Source organism: Cebus imitator, unplaced genomic scaffold, assembly GCF_001604975.1.
Source record: "Cebus imitator isolate Cc_AM_T3 unplaced genomic scaffold, Cebus_imitator-1.0 Scaffold217, whole genome shotgun sequence".
NCBI classification, from domain to species: Eukaryota; Metazoa; Chordata; class Mammalia; order Primates; family Cebidae; genus Cebus; species Cebus imitator.
Window position 1 is genome coordinate 2,296,373 of NW_016107532.1, and position 12,623 is coordinate 2,308,995.

The 12,623-nt window shown below is 37.3% G+C and overlaps 1 protein-coding gene across 7 annotated transcripts in view; it reads left to right on the forward strand.

The window, feature by feature from the left end:
* KANSL1 (KAT8 regulatory NSL complex subunit 1) overlaps positions 1-12,623 on the forward strand; it is a 215,256-nt gene that overhangs the window by 169,417 nt on the left and 33,216 nt on the right. For all 7 annotated transcript variants that reach the window (XM_017549282.2, XM_017549285.2, XM_037745984.1 and 4 more), the window contains 2 exons: positions 343-461; positions 1,264-1,459. In XM_017549282.2, the coding sequence (XP_017404771.1) occupies positions 343-461; positions 1,264-1,459 (315 nt within the window). The remainder of the gene's footprint in view (positions 1-342; positions 462-1,263; positions 1,460-12,623) is intronic.

Here is a 12,623-nt window from a genome sequence, read left to right on the forward strand (position 1 = left end):
TCTCTCTCTCTCTCTCTCTCTCTCTCTCTGCTCTTTTTGTTTTTTTAAAATTAGACTTGTGGTCTTGCTGTGTTGCCCAGGCTGGTCTCAAAACTCCTGCTCTCAAGTGATTCTCCTGTCTCGGCCTCCCAAAGTGCTGCAGTTGTAGTTGGAGGCTGCCATACCTGGCTACTGATTCTCTTATTTTCTTTTTCCTCAGTCATTCAAGTTTTGTTTTTCAAATTGGTCATCAGAAGTTTTAGGTGCTTTGTACAAATGAAGTGGTGTTGCTCTTCAGGCATGGGTGCTGTTGGTGCTGTTTGGTATATGTTAAATTTTTTTTTTTCCCTTTTTCTTACTCAGATTGAGTCTGTTTCTCAGCCACTGGAAAACCTTGGTGCCCCTATTATTGGTCATATTTCAGAGTCACTGTCTACCAAATCATGTGGAGCACTCAGACCTGTCAATGGAGTTATTAACACGTAAGTTTCAACTCTTCTACTTCTTAACGCTTAGTAGACTTGTAAAGGTGTTTTGGTGCTCTTAGTTCTCTTTAGCCAGGACTGACCCTGGTTTAAAGAAGCAGATACCTTATCACTTAGTAATGTTTTTAATCTTCACTGTGTCGTGAAGCAAGTATATTTTAATTAATTTTGTATTTTTTTTTTTACCTACTAAAATGGAATGGGCCTGGAGTACAATAAAAGACACTACAGTTATTGTGAATTATTATTGTTTTAATCTTGCAGGAATTCCTCAGAAGTGTTTATATTAACCTCCTCTGTTCTAGGACAGATTAGATCTCTAAAGGATATGTTTGTAAATCTGTATTTATGAAGCTTAAAGGAGATCCTGTACAAGTGAACGATGTGTACAACAGCCCTAAAATCCAAGTTTCGTAGGAGAACTGATTGTAAGGAAGCCCATTAACATTAGCAGAATTCATCATTTTCTAACCAATTGTAGTTCTCAAGACTTTATTTACTCATGTGTTTGTTGTAGAGAACCTAATTACTGGAACTTGAGTTTATTTACTCTTATACCTTTCAGACATGATGTAGTTAATGTGCACAAAGAGCCTTATACATAAGCACACAGAGGTAGATTAGCAGACATCAGAAGGAGACCTGCTTCTGCTCTAGAATGCTTGTTTGTGTCTGGACATTAGTAAATAGAGGAGGTTGAACCAGTATAAGAGGCTTTGTTTCTTTGTGTTTTCTTTTTGTTGTTGTTTGTTTTGTTTCTCTCTGTGTTCTGAAAATACTCTTCTTTCCCCTTGTATAGTCTTCAGCCTGTCTTGGCAGACCACATTTCAGGTGACAGCTCTGATCCTGAGGAACAATTACATAAAAAGCAACGACTGAATCTAATCTCTTCATCATCTGATGGCACCTGTGTGGCAGCCCGGACACGTCCTGTACTGAGCTGTAAGAAACGGAGGCTTGTTCGACCCAACAGCATCGTTCCTCTTTCCAAGAAGGTCGGTACCGATGAGAGCTGGTCATTGTCAAGCAGTAAGCCAGATGTTAACATAGAGAGATTAGTCTTTTGCCAACTTTGGTGTTTTCTAAACTTGGCTAACTACCAAGGTCTTGGCGGCGGGGGCGGCCTTTATAAAATACTAGGTTCCTGGGCCCTGTTTGCTCTGGAGTTGGGCATTGGAATCCTGTTTTCAGAAAACACAAAGCTGCTAGGTGACTCTACAGCTAGTTTTGAAAACCACTGGCTTGAGCTTTTTTTTTTTTTTTTTTTTTTTTTTTTTTTTTTTTTTTTTTTTTTTTTTTTTTTTTTTTTTTTTTTGAGATGGGGTCCCGCTCTGTTGCCAGGCTGGAGTGCAGTGGCGCAACCTTGGCTCACTATAGTCTCCGCCTCGCATGTTCAAGCGATTCTCCTGCCTCAGACTCCCAAATAGCGGGTATTACAGGGGCACACCACCACACCCAGCTAATTTTTGTATTTTTAGTAGAGACAGGGTTTCACCATGTTGGCCAGGATTGTCTTGATCTCTTGACCTCATGATCTTCCCGCCTCATCCTCCCAAAGTTCTGGGATTATAGGTGGGAGCCACAGCACCTGGCCTGGTTTGATCTTTTTAATAGAGATGGGAGAGACTGAAAGTTTAAGTACTGCCATTAATACTTTGAAGGAAAATAGTATGCCCTCTCACCTGCACTGTTATTGCTGAAAATGGCAGTATAGAATGCTTTGCCCTGAAAAAGAATCTTGGCTATGTGTAGTAGCTCATGCCTGTAGTTCTAACAGTTTTGGAAGCTGAGGTGGGGGAGTCACTAATGCCAGGCTGGGCAATATAGTGAGACCCTCATCTCTACAAAATATTTAAAAATTAGCCAGGCATGGTGGTACACACCTGTAGTCCCAGCTACTCAGGAAGCTGAGGCAGGAGGATCGCTTGAACCCATGAGGTTGAGGCTGCTTTGAGTTGTGTTTGTGCCACTATACTTCAAGCTTGGGTGACAGAGTGATACCCTGCCTCAAAAGAAAATGAATCTTCACTAAACTTTTTAAATTGTTGTTACTAAAATAAGTTTGTCTTCACAAAGGAAATGGAGATTAATTCACAACTGCAGGGAGTTTTAGATTGCTGACTCTTCAAATAGCAGAGTTGGCTTTATTCCAAAACTAATGAAATAATACTCCAGTAAAATTGGTACTATGCAGGAATTAAGAGCATTATCTTTGAAGAAGTTAATCTTGGGTTTGAATCATGGTACTACCACTTAGTAATTTTGTAATTTGGTACATATTAACCACCCCAATTCCTACTCCTCTTCAAAGCCTCGGAGATCTCATAGGCTTGTTTGAGGGTTAAATGAAATGTATGTAACTTGCTTATTAGGATGTCTGGTTGATAAGTTCCTAGTACAAAGTGGCTGTTACTGTTACCACTTTTGTTGTTCTTTCATTCATTCAACAAATGTTTATTGGCCTCCTGCAGTGAGCTAAATCTGTCTAGTCCCTGGGAGTACAACATTAAACAAAACAAAAGTGCTTACCCTCATGAAATATTCTAGTTGGTAGAGAAAGAAAATAAGTCAATAAATGAACTCTACAGTGTGTTCGAAAGCATTAAATCTTGGAGAGAGGCTAGGCACAGTGGCTCATGCCTGTAATCCTGGCACTTTGAGAGACCAAGGTGGGAGGATCACTTGAGTTCATAAGTTTGAGACAAGCCTGGGCAACATGGTGAGACCCCGTGCCTTTTAAAAAAAAAAAAAAAAAAAAAAAAAGTCTTGGAGAGAGAAATGCAATAGAGGGGAATAGAGCCTGCTAGAGAGCTCAGATAAAGAAGTGATAAGGATTAGCCCTTTGAGGTATTCTAGACTTAGGTATTCCTTCTCATTCTGTGAAAGATGACGAAAGGATTGGGAAGGAGTGACCAGTAAAGTGGAAGAAAAACCAGAGAGTATGTTATGTGAAAGGCAAGGGAAGAAAGTGTTTCAGAGAAGGGGGAGGAATTGTCTATGTCAGTTGCTACAGACAGGACCAATAAGATGAAGGCTGAGAATTGAGACCATTGAATTTAGTGGGGCTGGGCTGCTGCAGACATTAGTGAGCAGTTTTGGTAGAGGGAGAAGGGTGAATGAAAGTTTGGTTGGAGTGGATTCAGGAAAGAATGCCACAGAAGGAATTGACGGAACCATTGTAGATAACACTTTCAAAGAATGTTGCTGTGAAAGAGAGCAGAGAATAGGGATTTTTCTTAAGGGAGCCACTAGCTGCATATTTGCTAATGGCAAAGAAGGGAGATGAGAAAATTGCTGGAACAATTAATATTTGCATGGTGAATTTTCAGTACTTTCCTTGTTTTGTTCTAGTATGCAGTTGTACTGTGTAAGTTTGCCATGATCTCGTTAGGAAAAAGAATTGTTAGAAATGACTGTTAGGCAATACCATTTTTTCCTGCCCATTCCTCAGATTCTACCAGAAATAGAAAAGAATAAGATATTTAGCAGGTTTTTCATATTAACATTTCAGTCTCTCAGGTTTTTTTATTGATAGTTGTATAAATCTAAAAGATTTTCAGAGGAGTTGATAACAGGAATGTCAGAAAACAGTATATTACTGTCAAGTGTAGGAAAGTAGCTTTTTGTCAAGTCCTTGATGAATTTAACACAGAATGCTTTTACATCTTAAAAAAAAAAAAAAATCATGAAAATATAGCATCTTCCCTCTGTTTCAGCAGTTTGCCACCCACTGTGGTGTGACATCTAGGAGTCTTATAAAATTTTTCTGAAGTAGGTGGTGGCCTCCTGGATTTTTTTTTTTTTTTTTTAATCTATGAAGTAGCAAACCTTCTTTTGATTGATGCCTAAGAACAAATGTAGTTTTGAATGTACATATAAAATTATAAGATAGCTTAGGCAAGGGATAGGAATAAAACTATCCTTTGGTTCCAGTTCCAGTTTTTAAAACAGAAATCATCCTGACACAAAAATATGATACCTGAAAACTAAGACAAAGAAAGTAGTTGACTTTGGGAAATATGCCATGTACTAGATCTAGCAGAAAGCTGGAGTTCTCCCAGAGTTGGAGATACATACCAGTCCTTCTGTCTGTCTTGCTTTCTGTGTCTCATGTGGCTCGTTGCTCACTACGTGCCCTCAGTGATATTTGCTGATGAGCAAGCGTCTTGCCTCCTGTCATCTTGAATTGTGTCATTTCCCAGACAGATTTATTCAACAGCATTTTTGAGTGCTCACTGTTATTATTCAGGGCAGCCAGGTTGCATTACTAATCAAAACACAGCCCTTTCCTTCATGGAGCTTACTTTCTCATGAAAGAGCAGAGAAGCTAACAGGTTAATTATTTTCTGATGTTGTTACATGACAATGAGTTCACATTTACTGTATTGTGAATAGAGAGTACAGAACACACAAAACAAGTGATTAATATTTTTTTCTTTCTTACATCTTAAACGATCTCTACTACATGCCAGAACCAAATATAAAACTCACTTGAAGGAACTCATTCAGTTGCTCTGTGTGTGTTTCTTTCTTTCTTTTTTCTTTTCTTTTTTATTTTTTGAGATGGAGTCTTGCTCTGTAGCCTAGGCTGGAGTGCAATGGCGCGATCTTGACTCAGTGTAACCTCTTCCTCCTGGGTTCAAGCAATTCTCCTGCGTCAGCCTCCCAAGTAGCTGGGATTACAGGCATCTGCCACCATGCCTGGTGGCATTTTTGTATTTTTAGTAGAGACAGCGTTTTTCTGTGTTGGCCAGGCTGGTCTAGAAGTCCTGACCTCGTGATTTGCCCACCTCAGCCTCCCAAAGTGCTGGGATTATAGATGTGAGCCACCATGCCTGGCCAGTCTATAACTATTAGAATTGGAATGGATTGGCACAAGAGACCGGAGGAGGAAAGACAGACTAACAGTAGTAATCCAGGAGGAGATAATAGTCTAAGGCCTCTACCACTATGAATGTGGAATATTTTAAATGTAATTTGAAGGAGTAATCACTAGGGTGTGTTAAGTGACTGTCAGAGTAAGGCTCATGGAGAACATTATTATAAATCATAATTTATTATAATTTTGTTATATATTATATAATACATAATCATAATTTTATTATAAAATGACAGGTAATTACTAGTTGTGATTACTAAATAGCCTATATTTCTGTTTATTGTGTGTTTCATCACTTTAGGGGTCTAATATGGTAGATGTTAGTAATTATCTAAGTGAATGAAGAAGCACTCCAGTGGAAAGTTTTTATAATATGTGCCATTATGTTCATTTCCTGGCCCACTGCTTCTGTGTAGATGTTCATAACTTAATCTAAACATACTAAAATTTCAGATCAATAAAATTCTTAAAAATTGATACAAACCAATTTTGAAATAGGTTTGCTTTTTATTTTTTAAGTAAAATTATTTTTATAATTAAATCATAATACAAAATTTTTTTTGAAGAAGGAATGTAGTTTTGTTAATAATTTACTGCATTGTTCTCATTCTCAATTTACTGTGGACCGTTAGAAACTTATGTATAGTCTGGCAGTGGAAATCATCAGTGTTTGGAAATTAATGGTTGAAAAGGCTGGGGATTTTTTTTGGTACTAATAACCAATAGAATAGATAATGGCTACATTTATTACTAACATACTCTTGAAACTTTTTTATTGCCCTTAATGGCATTTAAAAAAAATTTTTTTTTTTTTTTTAAGTAACGTTTCGTAACAAATAGTTGGGCAGTGTTCTGGAATGATTTTAGAATTTTGTAGTCTGTGTTAGAGTGTAACATGGGGGATTGCTCGGGGCTAAATTTTAAAGTTGGCTTCCATAGAATTCCGAGTAGACCTCTTCCTTTTCCTGCTGTATCACACTTGAAGAGTGGCACTTTTGTAGGGTATTCCCATATGGCTATGTCCAGGTTTCCTGTAGACATCAGGGTAGAGATAAAGGTGTTGAGTTAATATATACTTCTAGGTTTCCTAGTTTTGATTCCACCTATTTAAATCTCAGTTTCATGACATTGTGGCTGAGGAGTAATGAACTAGAATTATTATGAGTCAGTATTAAAAATTAGTAATTTGATAAGTCCTCCCTTGACAGAGTACAATAGACATTGGAGGCCCAACTTTTTAGTACAGTACTAGATATTTGGAAGGGAGCAAGTGTCATGTAGAAAATTGTAGTACCTCAGGACATAAGGCTAGTAAAAGAAGACTCAGAAGTCACTCTGTACTTGGAACAGTTGCCTCTAAAACTGTTATGAGTGTTTATATATACATTATTAAACACATGCAAAATAAATTTTGAAAGTCTGAAATAAAATGGAGTAGAAGCTCAAATGTTTTGTTTCTTCACTCTGATGGATCTTGGAGAGCCAGTTGTGGGATATGCTTGATTATTATAGAGTTGTCAGACCTATGAAACTCTTTCCAAATGTTAACAGTGGATGAGTTAATGATTATCAAATGCAGAAACAAAAGCAAATGACTGTAACCTATCCTTGAGCCAAAATAATTGTTGTAGTGTTTTGGATGAATATGCTGTGATTAACAGAGAATGGTGAAATAGAGTTTTACTTTGATATTTTGAATTCTTCCGTAAGTATTAAATTGAGTATTTCTTGGGAATTCCTTCAAAGAGAATTGATAGCATTACAGTATAAAGGAAACATGGGAATTTCTTCATGTTTTATCTCTATTTTTTTATTATTATTTTATAGAGGTCTCACTCGTTTTTTTTAATAAAAGTATGAACCAAGTCTTCTGTTTTTCTGTTTGTTACAAGTTTATGAGTGTTGTTGATGTGTAGATACTCATTTTAGTAATTGAACACTTTTCTGAACTCTTAACTTTTAACGGCGTTTTCAGTGACTAACTTTCCAGATAGGCTGTCTTATCAGTGGCAAACAATTTGACACCTTTTTATATACTTCTCATTCCATTTCCTTGTCTAGATGCTTATTTTATTTTCCCTTCTTTCTTACATAATAATAAAACGTCTAACCTTTTGAATTTTCTTCTGAGTGTAGTTTTGGATGGCATTCCAGAGCCTTTGGTGTACAAAGTGTACTTACTGCTTATAGATTTGTAAATTGCCTTTAAATTTTTGAGTTATTGTCCCAAAAGTTAAGAATTAAGTTTCTAAAATTCTCAAATGGTTATTTTTTTGTATACCTTTAATTATTAATTACTAATTTGTATAGCATTTTGTTCAAAATGATGTTTCTGTAGTTCCTACTTATATTTGTGCTCTATTTTGATATTTCAAATATTTCATTGCTGTCTNCCTATATGTTTATATAATCATATTCTTAGTGACTTAATAGCATTAAAATATTATACAAATTCTCATCCGCTTACAGTGGAGTTATGTCCCCATAACTTCATCATAAGTCAAAAATGCATTAAATACATCTAGCCTACTAAATAACATAGCTTAGCGTAGTCTAGCTAAAACATGCACAAACACTTATATTAGGCCACAGTTGGTCAAAATCATGTAACAAAAGCCTATTTTATAATAAAGTGTTGAATATGTCATGTAATTTGACTACTGTACTGAAGCTAAAAAACAATGATCACTAGGTGCTCAAAGTATGATTTCTACTGAATGTGTATTGCTTTTGTGCCATCATAGAGTTGAGTCATAATTCAATTTTTGTTAGTTGGGGACTGTCTGTATATCAATTCTGTCTCAGTAGCCTTAAATTCTACTTTTCTTGATACTAATGTTATAGTGTATGCATGTATATTCTTTTGGTTTTCTTATCCATATGTTGTTTGTGTATGTGTGTGTTTTTAATCTCAGTTTATTTATTTATTTGAAACAGAGCCTTGCTCTGTCGCCCAGGCTGGAATGCAGTCTCGGCTCACTGCAATCTCCACCTCCCAGGTTCAAGCACCTCAGCCTTCCTAGTAGCTGGGACTGCAGGCACCCACCACCATGCCCGGCTAATTTTTTTATTTTTAGTAGAGACAGGGTTTCGCCACATTGGCCAGGCTGATGTCAAACTCCTGACCTCAGGTGACCTGCCCGCTTCAGCCTCCAAAAGTGCTGGGATTACAGATGTGAACCACTGCGCCGGGCTCAGTTCTTTTATGTTTTTATGAGTTCATAAAACCACCTTTTATTACATTTTGTTTGAGGCTTAAATGGAACTTACCTTTGGACTTCAAATTTTAGTCAATAGATGTCGCTATTTTGTTTTTCTTTATTTGTTTAGAGATAGGGTCTTGCTCTGTCACGCAGGTTGGAGTACAGTGGCACAGTCATAGCTCATTGTAACCTTGAACTCCTGGCTCAAATAATCCCCCTGCCTCAGTCTCCCAAGTAGCTAGGAATACAGGCACGCCCCACCATGCCCAGCTTTTTTTTTTTTTTTTTTAATATATATATTTTGTAGAAAGAAGGGTCCTGCTATGATGCCTAGGCTGATATCCAACTCCTGGGCTTAAGTGCCTTCCACCTGTGACTCCTAATGTTCATAAGGCGCATTCAAAGTACCAGGCATTGGCTCAGTGTGGTGGTTCATGCCTGTAGTCCCAGGACTTTGGGAGGCCAAGGCAGATCAGCTGAGGTCAGGAGTTTAAGACCAGCCTGGCTAACATGGCAAAATGCTGTCTCTACTAAAAATACAAATATTAGCCGGGCGGGGTAACACATACCTGTAATTCCAGCTACTTGGGAGGTTGAGACAGAAGAATCGCTTGAACCCAGGAGGCGGAGGTTGCAGTGAGCCAAGATCACACCACTGCACTCCAGCCTGGGTGACAGAGCAATACTCGGTCTCAAAAAATTTTTTTAAATAATTAAAAAAAAAAAAGTGCTGGCTGTTAATGCCCTCAACTACTTGGGAGGCTGAGGGAAAAGGATGGCTTAAGACCAACCTGGGCAACATAGAACTTGTCTGAAAAAAAGGGTGTTGTGCCACTAATTTCTTTGTTGTCATAACTTTTTCATTTGCCTCTTTAAAATTGTTTTTAAATTTACTGTCTTTACTATTTTTAAGTGTTCAGTGGTAATAAATACATTTATATTCTTCTCTCAGTTCATTCCGACCCCCCTTTTCCTTCATCTACTTTTAGCATTTTGGGTGTTTTTTTTTTTTTTCCTTCTTATCTCAATAGGGAAGCAAACATTTTGGTTTTTATATGAAACATTGTAAAGGCAGATTTAGTTTTGTTTTTCAAAAAATATCCTGAAAGTCTTTTAATGGGATTTTATTATGTAGAGAATCATTTTTAGTTTTGTATTCAGTTTTGAAACTAGATATGCAGTTGTTATTTAAGCTTATTTTAATTATAACCGGTTTCAGTGTTCAAAGACAGTTGGGGCTTTTTTTGTTGTTGTTGTGTGTTTTTTTTTTGTTTTTTGTTGTTGTTTTTGAGATGGAGGCAACAACTTGCTCTTGTTGCCTATGCTGGAGTGCAATGGCACCATCTCAGCTCACTAGAACCTCTGCCTCCCAGGTTCAAACGATTCTCCTGCCTCAGCCTCCGAAGTAGCAAGTAACTGGGACTACAGGCATGCACTACCACATTTGGCTAATTTTGTATTTTTAGTAGAGATGGGGTTTCTCCATGTTGGTCAGGCTGTTCTCAAACTCCCGACCTCAGGTGATCCACCCAACTTGGCCTCCCAAAGTGCTGAGGTTATCCTCACGTGGCCGAAAGACATTTTTTCATATCTTCATATCCCTGTTTATTGAGTTCTTAATTTGATCTGTAATGATTTGGTGATTAGACTTTCATTTATGAGCAACAGTTGGACTGTTTATCAAGCTCTTAGCTCATAACCCTTTTCCTTAATACTGATCCACTGCCTTGGATGGGTTGAAGGGGGGTTCGGTGTTTGTTTTGTTTTTGCATAGAGTAAGGCTAATGCCCATCCTATTTATATTGGTAACCAGTTCTACTCTGCACTGTTCAGTATGGTTGCCACTATCTACATGTACTTATTTTAATTTAATTTAAATAATATTAAAATTTCAGTTTCTTACTCATCCTAGCCACATATCAAGTGTTCAGTAGCCACACGTGACTAGCAGCTGCCTTGGGTAGTGCAAATAGGGAACATTCCATGGTTGCAAAACTGCATTGGACAGTGTGCTTCAGCGTTTATTTAGCTGTGTCAAATTTTCTTCTAATAGTTTTGATCTTGCTTCTCTTAGGTTTGTAGTTGCCTTTAAGTGTACCAATCATTTATAGGTTATCGTTTTCTATCTTTTGTATGTAGTTCTTAACTGGTGTTAAAGAATAAAATAATCAGTGACATTTGTTAAAGCACAGTAAGGCAGACTTCATTTCGGTGGGGAGGTGCTTTGGGGACCTATCATGATTGGCATAAGGACCACTGTGATGGAATTTTAAGCTATATTTTAGGATTATTAATTTGGCATTGAGTAAGAGAGATTGGGCTCTATTCCAAATACGGCACGGGCAAGTTGGAATTTATAGTTGGTGATCAGGGAGGGGGTCAATGGATGGAAAATTACTAACAGGAAACCTCAGGGACAAGGAGGGATTGTGGCTAAACCAACCTAACAGGATTTCTGCTGAAGACAGGCCAGAGTAATCAGACATCACCTGGGTGATATTAGAAGGATGAGGGTGATCAGATAGTGAGGTTGCATTCTTGGAAAATTGACACAGCAGGGCCTAGAAGAAGGTTCTAAAGTTTGGTTAAGCAAAGAACCTTCATTACTATCTGCTTCCTGACATTGTGATCATTAAATTAGACGTGGGGAGTGAGAAGTGCAGTTGGACACACATACAGTCTTGAGCTGTGTTAAAGATGTTTCAGTCAACAACAGACTTCATTTACAACTGTGATCTGTGAGATTATAATACATGTTATTACTAGACCTTTTCTAAGTTTAAATACAAAAATCCAGCAATTGCCTACAGGATTAATTATAGTTACGTTCTCTCCACGTTGTAGCCTAGGAGCAATAGGCTGTCCCATGTAGCCTGGCTATGTGATTGATCTCCATTTGTGTAAGTATCTCTCCATTTGTGTAAATATACTATATGATGTTCATACAATGATGAAGTCACTTACTGGCGCATTTTTCAGAATACAGTCCCCATCCTTAAGTGGTATATGACTATAATAGATACTCAGTTGTTAGCTGTTAACTCCTTTCTCTTTATTTCCAAATAAAGTTACATTCTAAGATTCTTGATGGAGATGAACGTTAGGGAAAGGGACAACACTGTTTTGCTCAGTACCCTTGCCTTTGGTCCATGACTCTTACTGATAATGATAATTGAATCCTTTTCTCAATTCTCACGTTGGAAGACACATTGATAGATGCTGTGAATATTTAGCATACCTTGGTTCTGAATCGTTAACAACACGAGTTAAGGGTACCAACCCTTCACACAGTTTAAAATTCGTATGTAACTTTGGACATCCACCAAAATTAAAACCTTCTGTTGACCAAAAGCCTTACTAATAGCACATTCAATTAACACGCTTTGTATGGTATATGTATGATATACTGTATTCTTAGAATAAAGTGTGATAGACAAAAAAAAAAAAAATGTTAAGAAAATCATTAAGTGGAAGTGGATTATCATAAAGGTCTTCATCCTTAACATCTTCATGTTGATTAGGCTAAAGAAGAGGAGTTGGTCTTGCTGTCTCATGGGTGGCAGAGGCAGAAGAAAATCCAGGAATAAATGGACCTGTACAAGTTGAAGAGTTAGCTGTATATGGAAAAGCTTTCCAGGGTTACTCTTCAAGTATAAAGAATGATGAAATAAACATTGGTGTATGTGCCACTGTAAATGTTAATATCTTGACTTTTTAAAAACTTGATCTGCATTCTAAAAATATAAGAAAATAAGATTAAAAAAAAAAACAAAAAAACTCTTGGCCAAATGCAGTGGCTCACACCTGTAATCCAAACACTTTGGAAGGCCAAGGTAGGAAGAAGCCAAGAGTTAGAGACAAGCCTGGGCAACATAACAAGACCCCATCTAAAAAAATTTTTTCAAAAAATTAGCCGAGCATGATCACACTACTTGGGAGGCTAAAGCAAGAGGATGAACTCTTGATCCCAGGAGTTCAAGGTTACAGTGAGGTATGATCACACCACTGTACTCCAGCCTGGGTGACAGAGTAAGACTCTGGGTTTTTTTGGTTTTTTTTTGGTTTTTTTTTTTTTTT